Genomic DNA, 17,430 nt, shown 5'->3' on the forward strand with positions numbered 1-17,430 from the left:
AGGATCCAGAACATCTATGTGTATATGCAATTTTCTGAGAGTTTACCGCTTTCATCAGATTCTCAAAGGGATCAGTGATTCCATAGGAAGGCAGGGTCACCTGCTCTAAGAATTGTTTGGTTGCATTTAATTTCTAATAGTAGTAAGAGAGTTGTGTCACTATACTATACTTCAACTAAATTGTCACTCTGCCTCTGTTAAAGGGCCTGGAATTTTCTGCTTCCTACTTTAAAAATCTTTGAAGGACTTCCTTCTGAGATTTATTAAATTCTAAACTTCAGTCACTGTGTGATGACTAGACTATTCACATATCACATACTTTGAAAATTGTGGAGTATGTTGAGAATTGTTACAGCTCTTCTTTCATTTCCCATTCCCTCTCCCAGCAATAAATACCTAAATTTATTATAAACAGGTTGTTTTGTTTTTTTAATTGATGGAGAACTTTGTCCCTTGCTCTATAGGCTTTGCAACTTTTATGATTCTGTTTTTTAGTGTGTAGATCTTGATAGGATAGGGAAAATATTTGGAGATAGATATATCATGATTGTAATCATTACTAGCAATGTTATTTATAAAATGTTAATTTCACATTGCCTGTATCACAAATTTTCTGTCTGTTTAGAATTTGAGTTTTTCTGTAGTGAACAGGCTTTATAAATATTTGACATGTGACAGTTCTATAACCTCAGTTTTTCTTGTTGGGAACAGGTCTGAAGGTTGAAGTGACTCATTGTGGAACAATGAGACGGAAATACCGTGTTTGTAATGTAACAAGAAGGCCTGCCAGTCATCAAACGTAAGAAAAGCTGGTGTTTGTCAGAGTAGAGATGATATGAGGCAGCTTGCTGTAGTTAGTGGATTGGGAGTTTTGCTCACCATAATGAGATGAGAGTTGTTAATGTGTACTTTTTTTTTTTTCTCCAGCTTTCCTTTACAGTTAGAAAATGGCCAAACTGTGGAGAGAACAGTAGCACAGTATTTCAGAGAAAAGTATACTCTTCAGCTGAAGTACCCACACCTTCCTTGTCTGCAAGTGGGGCAGGAACAGAAACATACCTACCTGCCACTAGAAGTAATGTGTTCAGGCTGTTTCTTAATATCCTCTTGTTCATCATTCTGTTGGGGTTTTTATGGCATATAACTTACTTCAGACTCTCGCATTTATTTTGGAGATTGAACTGTTTTAAATTTTAGTAATGAAATAATATGGAAAATTTCATCCACAAATCCTTATTGCTCTAAAGTAACCATTGTTAACATTTTGGTACACTTCTTTTCAGCCTTTTTATCGAGTGTACATTTTACCCTGTTATAATCATACTATAAAGCAGTATTGTTTACTACTTCTTAACATATTAAAAAGAAGCAGTTTAGGGGTGCCTGGGTGACTCACTTGGTTAAGTGTCTGACTCTTGATTTCAACTCAGCTCATGATCTCATGGTTCATGAGTTTGAGCCCCATATCAGGCTCTCTGATGTCAGCACAGCTTGGGATCCTCTGTCTCCCTACCTCCTTCTCTCTCTCTCTGTCTCTTCCCTTCCCTTGCTCATGCTCTCTCTCTTTCTCAAACATAATAAACAGACATTTTAAGAAATTTTAATTTCACATGTAATTACCAATGAGAGTTAAAAAAAGATATATGCATCTAGTACAAAACTTTTTTCCGTTTGTAGGTCTGTAATATCGTGGCCGGGCAACGATGTATCAAGAAGCTAACGGACAATCAGACTTCCACTATGATCAAAGCAACAGCAAGATCTGCGCCAGATAGACAAGAGGAGATTAGCAGATTGGTTAGTACTTGACCCTAGAAATGTGAATTAAAAACATGTTAGGATGAGCTACTACTGAAGAGCCATGTCCTTATCAGCTCATACCTTACTTATTACCATTTCATGGACTATCAGAATTAAAAGGGATCATGGAAGTCATTCATTGGTGTTCTAGGGGTAAACCTTAATGGGTTCTATGAGAAGGGTTAGATCCTTCTAATTTAACCCCAAGCTCTTTAATTATAGATCTAGAGCAGATTCTCTCAGAACCAGTGTTTCAGTTTAGTGAACTGGAACTTTACTACCTCCCACCTAGTAAAGGAGAAGGAAGAAAAATCAAGGTATTATGACTAGCAATAGTGAGTCTTAACTATCAGTAGAATTGCTTAGTACCCAGTATCAGACTGGTAGCTGTATAGGATGAATAAAGAAATACAAGACTGGGGTGCCTGGGTGGCTCACTTGGTTAACTGTCTGACCTTGGTTCAGGTCATGATCTCACAGTTTGTGAGTTCGAGCCCCACATTGGGCTCCCTGCTGTCAGCACAGAGCCCACTTTGGATCTTCTGTCCCCCCTCTCTCTGCCATTCCTCCACTCATTCTCTCTCTCTCAAAATAAATAAGTAAATTTTATAAAAAGAAAGAAAGAAAGAAATACAAGACTGCTCCAACTATGTAGGGTCTCTAAGTTATATCGTTGTTGTGAGTGGAAGAGAAGGAAAGTAGCAGTACCACTTTATAAAACTGATGGGATAAGGCAAAATGAAAAATAAAAGGAACCTGGATCTTCTCTTATTCTCTTCTTGAATGCCATTTAAGTTATGTAAGTGAAAAGGAAAAAGTCTGGAAATAGGAATATTGCTTTGAGTAATAATGAAGATTGTTATAAAAAAGTTAACAACTGGCCTTTTCATTTTGTGAGCCAATTATGGGAAATTCCTGTATAGTTTTATAAAGAGCAAATAAAAGCTATCACACGATACTTAATTAGGAAAATACAGATTTGTTCTCATCATGGATTTTTTTATGATCTATGACAGGGTTTTAAAGCCTTTAAGAGGCTAGAACTTCTCACTGTCTCTGTGAAATCTCAATAACTACTTATAACTCATTTATTTCAGCTTTCCTATCCAAAGAGAGAATATCATACAGTAGTTAAAGTACAAGCTTTGGAATCTAACAGCTCTGGGGTCCATCTTCTGTGCTTACTTACTGTTACCATTATTGTATTATTATAATTATACCATCTACGGGGCACCTGGGTGGCTCAGTCAGTTAAGCATCTGACTTCAGCTCAGGTCATGATCTCATGGTTCATGAGTTCGAGCCCCACATCAGTCTCTGTGCTGACAGCTCGGAGCCTGGAGCCTGCTTTGGACTCTGTGTCTCCCTCTCTTTCTGTCCCTCCCCTGCTTGTGTTCTGTCTGTCTGTCTCTCTCTCTCTCTCAAAAATGAACATTAAAAAAAATTACAATTATACCATCTGGAAGACTAGTGCAGTGATTGAGAATAGGAATTCTAGAATTAGAACATACATGGTTTCAGATTCTAGGTCACTTGCTTAGCTATATGGTTCTAGGCCAGTCACTTAACTGAACTAAGCTTTAGGTTTATCCTTTGTAAAGATTTTGAAAGTTACAAAAGACCTACGTTTATAGGTATACGTTTATTGTGGGAATTAATTATACAACTTAACACCAAGCACATCACACAGCAAGTTTTTATTTATAGTAGTTGTTATTCTTTGCAACTTTACTATGAAGGTACACTGAAACACACCAGAAATGAATGGCATTTAAGCTTGGAGAAGCATTAGTGCCTAATTTAGAAAACAACTCTTCTGTTTATTGTGGGAAGATTTTTTTTTTTACATATTTAAATTATATAGTTTTTTTTTAATGGATTGTTGCTCAAACACTTGAATACTGCCTTCATTTTGTAACCTTATTTGACCTCTACACTGAGACCAAGTAAATATGTTTTGAAAAAACATAGTTACTATAGTATGCTATAAACATGAATTATATTATGAGGTCCAAGTCTGTACTGAATTAAAATAAATTCTTGGCACCTGGGTGGTCAGTCAGTTAAGCATCTGACTTCAGCACAGGTCATGATCTCAGGGTTCGAGCCCCACATCAGGCTCTCTGTAGTCAGTGCAGAACCCACTTCAGATCCTCTGTCTGTCTCTCTTTCTGTCCCTCCCCCTCATTATCTCTCTCTCTCTCTCTCTCTCTCTCTCTCTCTCTCTCTCACACACACACACACACAAAATGAACTTAAAAAAATTTTTTTAATAAAATCTTAATCTTCGTACCTACAGATATATTTTGTAAAAATTATTTATCTTATACTGGTTTCCTTATCTGTTTTAAGTGTATCCCATTAAGTATATTTTATAATATGGCAATTTTTGTCAGAATATATTCAAGTAGTTTTATATAAATTGTAAATCAAATGATTCAGGGGAAAAAAGCCTCAAAATCATCAATAGCTGCTGTCAAACTCTAAGTAAAATTTAATAATATATGCCTGAATCTTCTAATTAGAAGTTTTTATTTTTTAGGTCACGAGTTTCTTCCTCTAATGATCCCTAGACCACCCTCTCCAAAATGTATTAGGTTTAATCACATAAAATTGCCATTTTCATGGATTATAAATAGTTGAAATTTCTTATTATTCTACCTTATACATTTAAATTTCTGTAAATTACCAGGAGGTTCACAGACTTCTACAGTCCATTCATGATCTGTAGTCCCAGGTTAAGATTCTCTATCCTGTAATTAAGGCACCATTACTAGATCTAAAACATTATTGATACAGTGAAGAGACGAAAATGGAAGGTTCTAATGAATAAAGCAGGGGTTGGGGAAAATTTTGAAAATAACTACTAACTTTTTCTGTTGTTAGGTAAGAAGTGCAAATTATGAAACAGATCCATTTGTTCAGGAGTTTCAATTTAAAGTTCGGGATGAAATGGCCCATGTAACCGGACGTGTACTCCCAGCACCTATGCTGCAGTATGGAGGACGGGTAAAACCTGTTGATGGTTTTTAAATTAAAAACAATTTCTGTTTATAAAGAGAAGGGCATCCCAACTAAGTCTGAGATTAGAAAGTGTTGTTTTACTCCAGCAATACTTTTTTCTTCTGGGTATCTTTGCCAGAGTTTAGATGTTTTAGTTTTGTAGGATAAAAAATAGAAATACTATTGATGTAGAGTAGCCTATTACATGTAGAATGTCAGATATACATCAATTCAGCAATTTGAAGTGTTTTTCTTTTCAGCTCATTAAAATAAATTGTATGTTAAGTATTTCTTTTTTGCCTTATTTCTCTTTTTCCTTTTTCTGTAGAATCGGACAGTAGCAACACCAAGCCATGGAGTATGGGACATGCGAGGGAAACAGTTCCATACAGGAGTTGAAATAAAAATGTGGGCTATAGCTTGTTTCGCCACACAGAGGCAGTGCAGAGAAGAAATATTGAAGTAAGGCATATCATTATATTGGTTTGAGAATTTTTTTGTGTTTCAATTTTAAACTACTTTAGCTAATGTTTTAACTGTATTGTCTCAATATGGAGTAATCACTGAGCCTTTGAAAATGTTTCTTGTCAGTACTTTCTGAATTTGTTAGTAAAGTTATTGATTCATGCTTGTAGGCACCTTAACAGTCCAGCTTATGTGGTATGGAAGGAGCATCATTGGCTTTTGATGGCAAATAGGTTATGTTTAATTCCTAGCCTTGCCACTTCCTGGCTATATTATCATGAATAATTTATTTAATTTCATTATGCTTCAGTTTTCACCTTTTTAGAGATAATAATACCTATCTCTTGGGTGAAGATGAAATAAAATCCTTATTTCTCAATTGAGCTCCTTGAAAAAATGATTTAACTCTTCATTTTCACTTCCTTACTTTCGAAAATTTGACCTCCATCTCCACCACTTTCTTCCCTTTTTCCCAAATTCATTTCCTCAGCATATAAGTGCTCAGTAAGCTTCTGTTTAAATTGAAAACAAACAAAAAATGGTCCATTTTCAGTGGACAGGCTTCCAGACTTCCATTTTGTCACCTTCCTTGAAAGAAAATGATTACTGTCTAAGTTCAGTCTCCACTAATAGATCTTATAAAGTATACTCATAATGAATAGTTCTTGAAAGATACAGTTTACCAACCAGGTCAGTTCAGAATTTGCTTTGCCTTCATATGAGAAATAAAAATATTTTTTCTATTTAATTATGTTCACATCTTATTAACTCTAAATTTCTAAACGTATGTCTTAAGGTTCACTTAATATACATTTTTCTCCAGAGTTTTTATCCCCTTGCTTTCAAGTAAAATGTCAGAAGGATAGTTTACTACGATGCTATGATTATCTTGACCTTAAGACCAAAGAAAATGCCTCCAGTTGTTTTTCAGGCTTAGACTTACTCTTTTCATTTTACACTTGTTATTCATGGCTTGATAGAAATCTCATAATCTTTCAGCTAGTAGTTCTTGTTCAGGCTGACTGAAAATATCCAACTTTATACTTCTTGAATTAAACACTAATAAGGAAAAGGAGAAGGGAATTCCTACAAACTTTGTCTCTAAGGGAATTAACATGTTTTTGAGCAAAGATGACTCAGATCCTTGGCTTAGGACCTTATTTGTTTTAAAAACAAGTAAAGTGATTGTTAAAGCATGACATCATTACTTGTTTATCTTAAGTTAAATGCAGAATTTTGTTTTAATATGGATTTAGTCTTCTGGGGTTTTTTTAGTGTGGATAAAATGCATTGAAATGCTTCCTGCCTCATTTGTTCTTAAATGTTGGTTTCTTTTTTTTTTTTTTTTTTTTTTTTTAATATATCTTTTCTGAAGACACAACCTTCCCTGCTGTTCTAGTATCAGATACATAATATTGTGGAAGGAAATTTTGGAGTAGGTCATACTTCTGACTCTACATTCATGTAGCCATTAGACATTGGTCAAATACTTGTCCCTAAAACTGTTGCCTCATCTGTAAAATAGAAATAATACCTCACCTACCACTTTCTTATGAATGTTGTCATGATCAAATTAGACAATGTGCAATGGGGCACCTGAGTGGCTCAGTTTTGTTAAGCATCCTCTTGGTTTTAGCTCAGGTCATGGTCTCACGGTTTGTGAATTTGAGCCCTGCATTTAGACTCTGCTCAGACAGTGCAGGGCCTGCTTGGGATTCTCTGTCTCCCTCTCCCTCTGCCCCTCCCCTGCTCATGTATGTGCTCTCTCTCTCCCTCTCTCTCTGTCTCTCTCAAATATAAATAAATAACACTTAAAAAAAAGAAATTGGGCACCTGGGTGGCTTGGTTAGTTAAGCGTCTGACTTCAGCTCAGGTCATGATTTCACGGTGTGTGGGTTCGAGCCCCACATCGGGCTCTGTACTGACCTCTCAGAGCCTGGAGCCTGCTTTAGATTATGTGTCTCCCTCTTTGCCCCTCCCCTATTTACACTTTGTGTGTGTGTGTCTCTCTCTGTCTCTCTCAAAAATAAATAAAAATGTTAAAAAAAATAAACACTTATTTAAAAAAAAAGAAAACGTACAATAGTTTAAATTTATCAAGTTCTTACCATGTCTTGGGCAGTGTGCTAAGCTCATTTATTATCTCACTTTATTCACACCAATTCTGTAATGGAAGTAATCATCTTACAGATGAGAGAAACTAAAAAAATTTGCTTAAGATTTCAGAGCTAGTAATGGACAGAATTAGGATTGAAACCTGTCATGCTAAGTCTAGAAATGAACTCTTAACCAGCACACTATTACTAATGCCCTTTATAAACTACAGAATACCACATAATTCTATAGTAATGTTCTTAGTTTGGAAAATAGATTACTGACCCCCCATTGCCTTTATTTCAGTAATCTTGGTGACCTCTTCATATATGGAGCACACAGATCTTTGCTTCATTTTCCATTCACTTCTCAAACTTTCCATTCCACTTTGTAGATGTGAATAATTAGACAAAGGATTTAGTTTTAGTGATTTCTCTTTCTAGGGGTTTCACGGACCAGCTGCGTAAGATTTCTAAAGATGCAGGGATGCCCATCCAGGGCCAGCCTTGCTTCTGCAAATACGCGCAGGGGGCGGACAGCGTGGAGCCCATGTTCCGGCATCTCAAGAACACCTACTCAGGGCTGCAGCTCATTATCGTCATCCTGCCAGGGAAGACACCAGTGTATGGTAAGGATGTCTTAAGATTGTTTTTTTCTTCAAGTACTTGATATTTTTGGAAAAGACAAATCAATAGAGCAAACTAGCCCAAGAAGAAGGGCACCTGGGTGGCTCAGTTGGTTAAGCGTCCGACTTCGGCTCAGGTCATGATCTCGCGGTTCGTGTGTTTGAGCCCTGCGTCAGGCTCTGTGCTGACAGCTTAGAGGGAACCTGCTTTGGATTCTGTGTCTCCCTCTCTCCCTGCCCCACCCCTGTTCGCACTCTCTCTCTCTCCCTCTCTCTTAAAAATAAACATTAAAAAAAAATTTTTTTTTAATAGTCCCAAGAAGAGACCCTGTGAAAAGAATTTTAGTAAAGGAGGCATCACAAAAAAATGGTTAAAAAAAAGAATTATTTCTTTAAAATGGCATTGAGATAACTTGAGTATCAGTATATGATATATTGGTTAAGAGCACAGGCTCTGGAGTCAGACTGTGCTACTTAAAACCCAGGTTCTGGGGGCTCCTGGCTGACTCAGTTAGTTGAGCATCTAACTTCAGCTCAGGTTATGATCTCACTGTTCATGGGTTTGAGCCTTGCATCAGGCTCTCTGCTGACAGCACGGAGCCTGCTTCAAATCCTCTGGCCCCTTCTCTGCCCCTTCACTGCTCAGACTCTCTCTCTCAAAAATAAAAACAAACAAAAACAGGTTCTGCCAACTATACTACCTGTGTGATATAGCTGAATTACTTAACCACCCACACTAGGCTTTAGTGTCCTCATCTTTGAAATTGGGATACTAAAAATAACTAACCTATAGAGAGTAGTTGTAAAGATTAAATAAATTTACATATATAAACAGGGCCTAGAATAGTACCTATTATATAGTGAATACCCAGTAAATGATAACTATTATTGTAAACAAAAAGTTTAGTCATAATTATAAGTTAAACATAAATCATTGAATCTTGAAAAATACAAAGAAAGTATAATTTTCAAACTACTGAATGGAGTATAGTCATTTAGGTTTAGAAATGATAGAACAGGTGGAAACAATCTACAAAACTAAAAGGCAGCCTACAGAATGGCAGAAGATATTTGCAAACAACATATCTGATAGTATCCAAAATCTATAAAGAACTTACCAAACTCAACACCCAAAAAATAAATAACCCAGTTAAGAAATGGGCAGAAGGCACCTGGGTGGCTCAGTCAGTTAAGTGTGTGACTTGATTTCAACTTGGGTCATGATCTTGCGATTCGTGCATTCAAGCTCTGCATCAGGCTCTGCGCTGAAGCTGGAGCCTGCTTGGGATTTTCTTTCTCCCTCTGTCTCTGCCCCTGCCCTACTCGTGCACTGTCCCTCTCCCTCTCCCCCTTTTCCCCCTCTCCCCCTCTGCCTGTCCCTCTGCCTCTCCCTCTCTCCCTCTTCCCCTGTCCCCCTTTCCCTCTGCCTCTCCCTCTCTCAAAAATAAATAAATATTTTTTTAAAGGGCAGAAGACATGAGTAGACATTTTTCCAAAGACATCCAGATGGCAAACAGACACATGAAAAGATCCTCAACATCATTCGTGATCAGGGAAATACAAATCAAAACCATGATGAGATACCACCTCACACCTGTCAGAATAGCTAAAATTAACAACACAAGAAACAATAGGTGTTGGTAAGGATGCAGAGAAAGGAGAACTCACTTGCACGCAGCCAAACTATGGAAAGAGCCCAAATATCCATTGACTAATGACTGGGTAAGGAATATACAGTATTTATATACGATGGAATTACTCAGCCATCAAAAAGAATGAAATCTTCCCATTTGTAATGACATGGTTGGAGCTAGAATGTATTATACTATGCAAAATAAGTCAGTCCAAGAAAAACAAATATGATACAATTTTACTGATATGTGGAATTTAAGAAACAAAACACATAAACATGTGGGAAGGGAGAGGAGAGGGAAACAAACCACAACAGACTTTATTTTTTAATGTTTATTTATTTTGAGAGAGATGTTGGAGGGAGGGGAGGGAGGTGAGAATCCAAAACAGGCCCCATGCTGTCTGCGTGGAGCCCAACAGGGGGCTCAACCCCACAAACCATGAGATTACAACCTATGCCGAAATCAAGAGTTGGATGCTTTAACTGACTGAGCCACCATGCACCCCAACCACAACAGACTCTTAATGATAGAGAATAAACTGGGGGTTGATGGAGGTGGGTGGAAGATGGGCTAGGGTGGAGTGATGGGTACTGAGGAGGGCACTTGTGATAAGCACTGGGTGTTATATGTAAGTGATAAATCACTAAATTCTACTCCAGAAACCAATATTGCACTGTATGTTAACAAACTTAAATCTATATTTAAAAAAAAATTTTAAATGATAAAAGTGCCTTAGTGGCTCATTTGGTTGAGTATCTGACTCTTGATTTTGGCTTAGGTCAGGCTCCCAGGGTCATGGGATTGAGCCCCATGTCAAGCTCCACCCTGAGCATGGAGCCTGCTTAAGATTCCTTTTTCTTTTTCTTTTTTTTTTTTTATGTTTATTTATTTATTTTGAGAGAGAGCGAGCACGCAGTCACGTGCACAAAGGTAGGGAGAAGCAGAGGGGGAAAAAGAGACACAGAGAGAGAATCCCAAGCAGGCTCTATGCTATCAGTGCAGAGCCTGACGTGAGGCTCAGTCTCACCAACCTTGAGATCATGACCTGAGCTGAAATCAAGAGCTGGATGTTTAATGGACTGAGCCACCAGAGGTGCCCCAGAGCCTGCTTAAAATTCTCTCTCTCCCTCTGCCCTCCTCCCCAACTCACATTCTCTAACTCTTAAAAAAAAAAGAAGAAGGATAGAGCTGTTCACAAAGGAGAAATTGTTAGATTTACTACATAAAAATTCAATTTTCTATATCTCACAAATATATAATGATAATAAATAAATGGAAACCAATAGAATCTAAAAAGTGTTTGCAGCAAATGGAGACAACAGAGGGCTAGTTTACTATTAAAATATCCATATAGATCTGTTATTGTGATCAAAGAAAAAATCCTTATATTCTTATAGATTAGTGAGCAAGAATATAAACCAAAATTTCTCAAGAAAAAACAAAACCAGGGGCGCCTGGGTGGCGCAGTCGGTTAAGCGTCCGACTTCAGCCAGGTCACGATCTCGCGGTCCGTGGGTTCGGGCCCCGCGTCGGGCTCTGGGCTGATGGCTCGGAGCCTGGGGCCTGTTTCCGATTCTGTGTCTCCCTCTCTCTCTGCCCCTCCCCCGTTCATGCTCTGTCTCTCTCTGTCCCAAAAATAAATAAACGTTGAAAAAAAAATTAAAAAAAAAAAAAAAAAACAAAACCAGTTATATGAGAAAGTATTGGTTTTCACTAAAAGTTAAAGAAAACTACAAGTAAATAAAAGGAAAAATTTTAGGAGCAGCTGGGTGACTCAGTTGGTTGAACATTAGACTCTTGGTTTTCGCTCAGGTCATGATCCTGAGGTGGTGGGATCGAGCCCCATGTTGGACTCTGCTCTAGGTATGGAGCCTGCCTGAGATTTTCTCTTGCTTTCCCCCACTCAAGTACATTCACTCTTTCTGTTTATTTTTTTTTTTTTTCACTCTTTCTGTTTAAAAAAAATGAAAGAAAAATTTTATGTTACTAAATTAGCAAATGTATTTAAATATTATAATACTTAGTGCTTGTGAGTATGAAGTGAATCTAGAATTTTAATATATTGCTGATGGCAGTTAAATTGATAATATCCTATCAAAAGTATAAAAATGTGTTTGTGTGATTCAGTAATTTCAATTACAAAAAGGTGTTCAAAGGAAAGAATTCATAATGGAGAAAATTCTATGCACAGAATTTTCATAATGGTATCTGTGATATTAAAAAACTATTGAGGGGCGCCTGGGTGGCGCAGTCGGTTAAGCGTCCGACTTCAGCCAGGTCACAATCTCGCGGTCCGTGAGTTCGAGCCCCGCGTCGGGCTCTGGGCTGATGGCTCAGAGCCTGGAGCCTGTTTCCGATTCTATGTCTCCCTCTCTCTCTGCCCCTCCCCCGTTCATGCTCTGTCTCTCTCTGTCCCAAAAATAAATAAACGTTGAAAAAAAAAAAACAAAAAACTATTGAGAGGGTGCTTGGTTAGCACAGTTGGTTAAGCATCTGACCTCGGCTTAGGTCATTATATCATGGTTTGTGGGTTCCATTCCCACATCGGGCTCTATGCTGACAGCTCAGAACATGGAGCCTACTTTGGATTCTGTGTCTCCCACTCTCTCTCTGGCCCTCCCCCACACATGCCTTATCTATCTCTCAAAAATAAACCTTTAAAAATAAGACTATTGAGAACTGGCTTTAAACAATGAGTAAGCTATAATATGTTAATAAAATAGTATGCAGTTGTTACAAATGATGTTATAAAATTCAAAAGATATTTTTAGTGGTGCCTGGGTAGCTCAGTTGAACCGACCAACTTCCGCTCAGGTCATGATCTCTGAGCTTGTGAGTTCAAACCCCAGGTTGAGCTGTGTGCTAACAGCTCAGAGCCTTGATCCTGCTTTGGATTCTGTGTCTCCCTCTCTCTCTCTCTGTCCCTCCCCCACTCATGCTCTGTCTCTCCTTCAGAAATAAATAAACATTAAAAAAAAAAAAAAAAAAGCACAGAGCCCAGTGCAGGGCTCGAACTCATGAGCTGTGAGATCATGACCTGAGCCGAAGTCAGATGCTTAACCAACTGAGCCACCCAGGCAACCCCCCAAAAAAAGATATTTTAAAAACTGATAAAATACAGAAGCTTGAACTCAAAGAATTTGTAAATCAATAAGGAAAGGACAAACAACTCAACTGAAAAATAGACAAAGGACATAAAACAGAAAAACAAATGAAACAAATGGTCAGTTATCTGATGAAAAGATGCTCAGCCTCATTAGTCATTAAGAAAATAAGAACTTGAGGGGCGCCTGGGTGGCGCAGTCGGTTAAGCGTCCGACTTCAGCCAGGTCACGATCTCGCGGTCTGTGAGTTCAATCCCCCCGTCACGCTCTGGGCTGATGGCTCGGAGCCTGGAGCCTGTTTCCGATTCTGTGTCTCCCTCTCTCTCTGCCCCTCCCCCGTTCATGCTCTGTCTCTCCCTGTCCCAAAAATAAATAAAAAAACGTTGGAAAAAAAAATTTTTTAAAAAGAAAATATGAACTTGAATAAGTAATTTTTTACTAATAATCATAATACCCATTTCTGGCAAAAATAAAAATAAATATTGACTCTCATACACTGTTCATGGGAGAGAAAGTTGGTATTACCATAGCCTCCTAGCTGACATTCTTGCCTGCATTCCCTGTAGTTCCTTTTCAGTCCATTCTCTACATTTCTTCTAGTGCAATTTTTTAATTAATAGATTTTTTTTTTATTTTAGATATACAGAAAAATTAAGCAGATAGTGTAGGGAGTTCCTATATATTTACCCTTTCCTCTGCAAAGTTTTCCCTGTTATTAACATCTTGTATTGGTGTGGTACATTTAATGAACCAATACTGATAAATCATTATTGATTGATTTATAAATAAATAAATAAAATTTATAAATCTTAATGTAAAAGCTTACATTAAAGTTCACTTTTTGTGTTGGACAGGCCTGTGGGTTTTGATAAATGTAAAACATCATATATATACAGCATCGTAAAAAATAGTTTCATGGCTCTAAAAGTCCCCTGTACTCCACCTGTTCATCCCTCCCTGTCTCTCCTCAAAACCTTGACACCCACTGGCCCTTTTGTTTCTATAGTTTTGCCTTTTCTAAGATGTTGTATAGTTGGACTCATACAGTATGTACCCTTTCTCATTGGCTTCTTTCACTTAGCAGTACGCATTTAAGGTTCCTTCATGTCTTTTTGTAGCTTGATAAGTCATTTCTTTTTACTGCTGAAAAATATTCCATTGTATAGATGTATTAGTTTGTTATCCATTTAACCTGTTTTTACCTCGTAATCAAGAAGGATGTTTTCATTGCTTCCAGTTTTTTGGCAATTATGATTGCTGCTGTAAACATTCACGTGCAGGTTTTTGGATAGACATAAATAAGTTTCCAACTGACTTGGGTAAATGGGAACACAATTGCTTTATCTTTTGGTGAGACTGCCAAAATGTCTATACTCGGGCACTGGCTGGCTCAGTCAGAAGAGCATGAGACTTTTGATCTTTGGGTCATGAGTTTGAGACCAATATTGACTGTAGAGACTGCTTAAACAAGTAAATGAATAAACTTTTTTTTTCTTTTTTTTTTTAAATTTTTTTTAATGTTTATTTATTTTTGAGACAGAGAGAGACAGAGCATGAATGGGGGAGGGTCAGAGAGAGAGGGAGACACAGAATCGGAAGCAGGCTCCAGGCTCCGAGCTGTCAGCACAGAGCCCAATGCGGGGCTCGAACTCACGGACAGTGAGATCATGACCTGAGCTGAAGTCGGACGCTTAACCGACTGAGCCATCCAGGCACCCCTGAATAAACTTTTTAAAAATGGCTGTACCATTTTGTATTCGCACAGCAACGAATAAAAGTTCCTATTGTGTACTACATCCTCTTCAGTATTTAGTATTGTCAATTTTTTTTTTTAATTTTTTTTTTTTTCAACGTTTATTTATTTTTGGGACAGAGAGAGACAGAGCATGAACGGGGGAGGGGCAGAGAGAGAGGGAGACACAGAATCGGAAACAGGCTCCAGGCTCTGAGCCATCAGCCCAGAGCCCGACGCGGGGCTCGAACTCACGGACCGCGAGATCGTGACCTGGCTGAAGTCGGACGCTTAACCGACTGCACCACCCAGGCGCCCCAGTATTGTCAATTTTTAAATATTTTAGCCATTCTAATAAATTTGTAGTGTATCTTACTGTTGTTTTAATTTTCAATTCCTTAGTGACACATAATGTTGAGAATCTTTTCATGTGCTTACTTGCCATCTACATATCTTCTTCTTTTTTTTAATATGAATTTATTGTCAAATTTGTTTCCATACAACACCCAGTGCTCATCCCAACAGGTGCCCTCCTCAGTGCCCATCACCCACTTCCCCCTCCCTCCCACCCCCCATCAACCCTCAGTTTATTCTCAGTTTTTAAGAGTCTCTTATGGTTTGGATCCCTCCCTCTCTAACTTTTTTTTTTCCTTCCCCTCCCCCATGGTCTTCTATGTTAAGTTTCTCAGGATCCACGTAAGAGTGAAAACATATGGTATCTGTCTCTGTATGACTCATTTCACTTAGCATAACACTCTCCAGTTCCATCCATCTTCCTACAAAAAGCCATATTTCATTCTTTCACATTGCCACATAGTATTCCATTGTGTATATAAACCACAATTTCTTTATCCATTCATCAGTTGATGGACATTTAGGCTCTTTCCGTAATTTGGCTATTGTTGAAAGTGCTGCTACAAGTGTCCCTATGCATCAGCACTCCTGTATCCCTTGGGTAAATTCCTAGCAGTGCTATTGCTGGATCATAGGGTAGATCTATTTTTAATTTTTTGAGGAACCTCCACACTGTTTTCCAAAGTGGCTGCATCAGTTTGCATTCCCACGAACAGTGCAAGAGGGTTCCCATTTCTCCACATCCTTGCCAGCATCTATAGTCTCCTGATTTGTTCATTTTAGCCACTCTGACTTGGCATGAGGTGGTATCTCAGTGTGGTTTTGATTTGTGGTTTTGATTTCCCTGATGAAGAGTGACGTTGAGCATCTATATATCTTCTTTAGTGACGTGTCTATTCCAGCCTTTCACCCACTTTTAAGTTGTTATTTTTCAGTTCTAAGAGTTCTTGTATATTTTGGTTTCAAGTTCTTTATCATATATGTATTTTGCATTTATTTTCTTCCAGTTTGGCCTGTCTTTTCATCCTCTTAACAGTTTCTAGGGGTGCCTGGGTGGCTCTGTTGATTAAGGGTCTAACTTCGGCTCCAGTCATGATCTCACAGTTCATGAGTTCAAGCCCCACATCGGGCTGTCAACATGGAGCCCATTTCAGATCCTCTGTCTCCCCCTTTCTGCCCTTTCCCTGCTCATGCTCGCACTCACGCTCTCTCTGTCTCAAAAATAAACATTTAAAAAAAGAGTTTCTAATGTTAATAAAGACTAAAAGTCTCTAATGTTAATAAAGTCCAACTCATTAATTTTTCTTTCACAGATCATGTTTTCGGGGTTATAATTAGAGCTTGTTGCAAGGCCACCTGGGTGGCTCAGATGAGCGTCTGACTTCAGCTCAGCTTTGATCTCATAGCTCATGAATACAAGCTCCGTGTTGGGCTTTGTGCTGACAGCTCAGAGCCTGGAGCCAGCTTCAGATTCTGTGTGTGTGTGTCTCTCTCTCTCTGCCCCAACCCACTCGCATTCTGTCTCTGTCTCTCTCAAAAATAAATAAAAAGTAAAAAAAAAAAAAAAAGAAAAAAAATTAGAACCTGTTACCAAGCCCAGGGTTACATGAGATTTCTTCTATGTTACTTTCTAGTAGCTTTATAGTTTTTATATATATATATAGGTTTATAACTCATTTTGAGTTACTTCCCATGAAAGATGTACTGTCTGTTACTAGATTCAGTTTTTTTGCATGTCACTATCCAGTTCTTCCAGTTCTATTTGGTGGAAGGACTATCTTTCTCCATTAAGTTGCCTTTGCTACTTTGTCAAAGATTGATTAACTATATTTGTGTGTCTATTTCTGGGCTTTTTATTTTGTTCCATTGGTCTATATGTCTATTTATTTGCTAACATCACAGTCTTGATACTAATGTAAGTCTTAATGTCAGGTAGTGTCAGTTCTCTGACTTTGTTCTTCTTCACTATTGTGTTAGCTATTCTAAATCTTTTGCCTCTCTGTATAACCTTTAGAATCTGTTTGCAATATCCACAAAATAATTTGCTGAGATTTTTATTAGGATTACATTGAGTCTATTAACCAGGCTGGAAAGAATCGACATCTTAAGAATGTTAAGTTTTCCCATCCTTGAAGACGTACCGTCTCTCTGTTTAGAGCCTCTTTGACTTTTTATCAGAATTTTACAATTTTGTATAGATCCTGTACACATTTTGTTAGATTTATACCCAAGTGTATCTTTTTTTTTCTTTTGATACTAATGTGAATGGTAATTGTGTTTTTCATTTTCAATTTCAGTTGTTCATTTTTGGCATTTAGGAAAGCAGGTGACTTTTGTATATTTACTTTGTATCATGCAACCCTACTATAGTCACTTATTAGTTCCAGGAAGTGTTTCTTTCATTCTTTGGGATTTTCTACCAAGACAGTCATGTATCCTGTGAACAAACAGTTTTATTTCTTCCTTCCTAGTCTGTATACTTTTAATGTAATATACACATATTTTGGGATTTCCCAGCTATCTTTCTGTTACTGAATTCTAGTTTAATTCCACTGTGGTCTGAGACCATATTTAGTATGATTTCTGTTCTTTTAAATTTGCTAAGTTATGTTTTTGGAC

General features: G+C 37.8%; 1 protein-coding gene across 8 annotated transcripts in view; it reads left to right on the plus strand.

The window, feature by feature from the left end:
• AGO3 (argonaute RISC catalytic component 3) overlaps nt 1–17,430 on the plus strand; it is a 123,114-nt gene that overhangs the window by 75,054 nt on the left and 30,630 nt on the right. For all 8 annotated transcript variants that reach the window (XM_086716454.1, XM_086716455.1, XM_086716456.1 and 5 more), the window contains 6 exons: nt 712–799; nt 928–1,075; nt 1,678–1,797; nt 4,687–4,809; nt 5,132–5,265; nt 7,806–7,990. In XM_086716454.1, coding sequence (XP_086572580.1) covers nt 712–799; nt 928–1,075; nt 1,678–1,797; nt 4,687–4,809; nt 5,132–5,265; nt 7,806–7,990 — 798 coding nt within the window. The remainder of the gene's footprint in view (nt 1–711; nt 800–927; nt 1,076–1,677; nt 1,798–4,686; nt 4,810–5,131; nt 5,266–7,805; nt 7,991–17,430) is intronic.

This window comes from Puma concolor, chromosome C1 (genome assembly GCF_028749965.1).
Source record: "Puma concolor isolate L17-30 chromosome C1, mPumCon1.1.hap2, whole genome shotgun sequence".
Classification (NCBI taxonomy): Eukaryota; Metazoa; Chordata; class Mammalia; order Carnivora; family Felidae; genus Puma; species Puma concolor.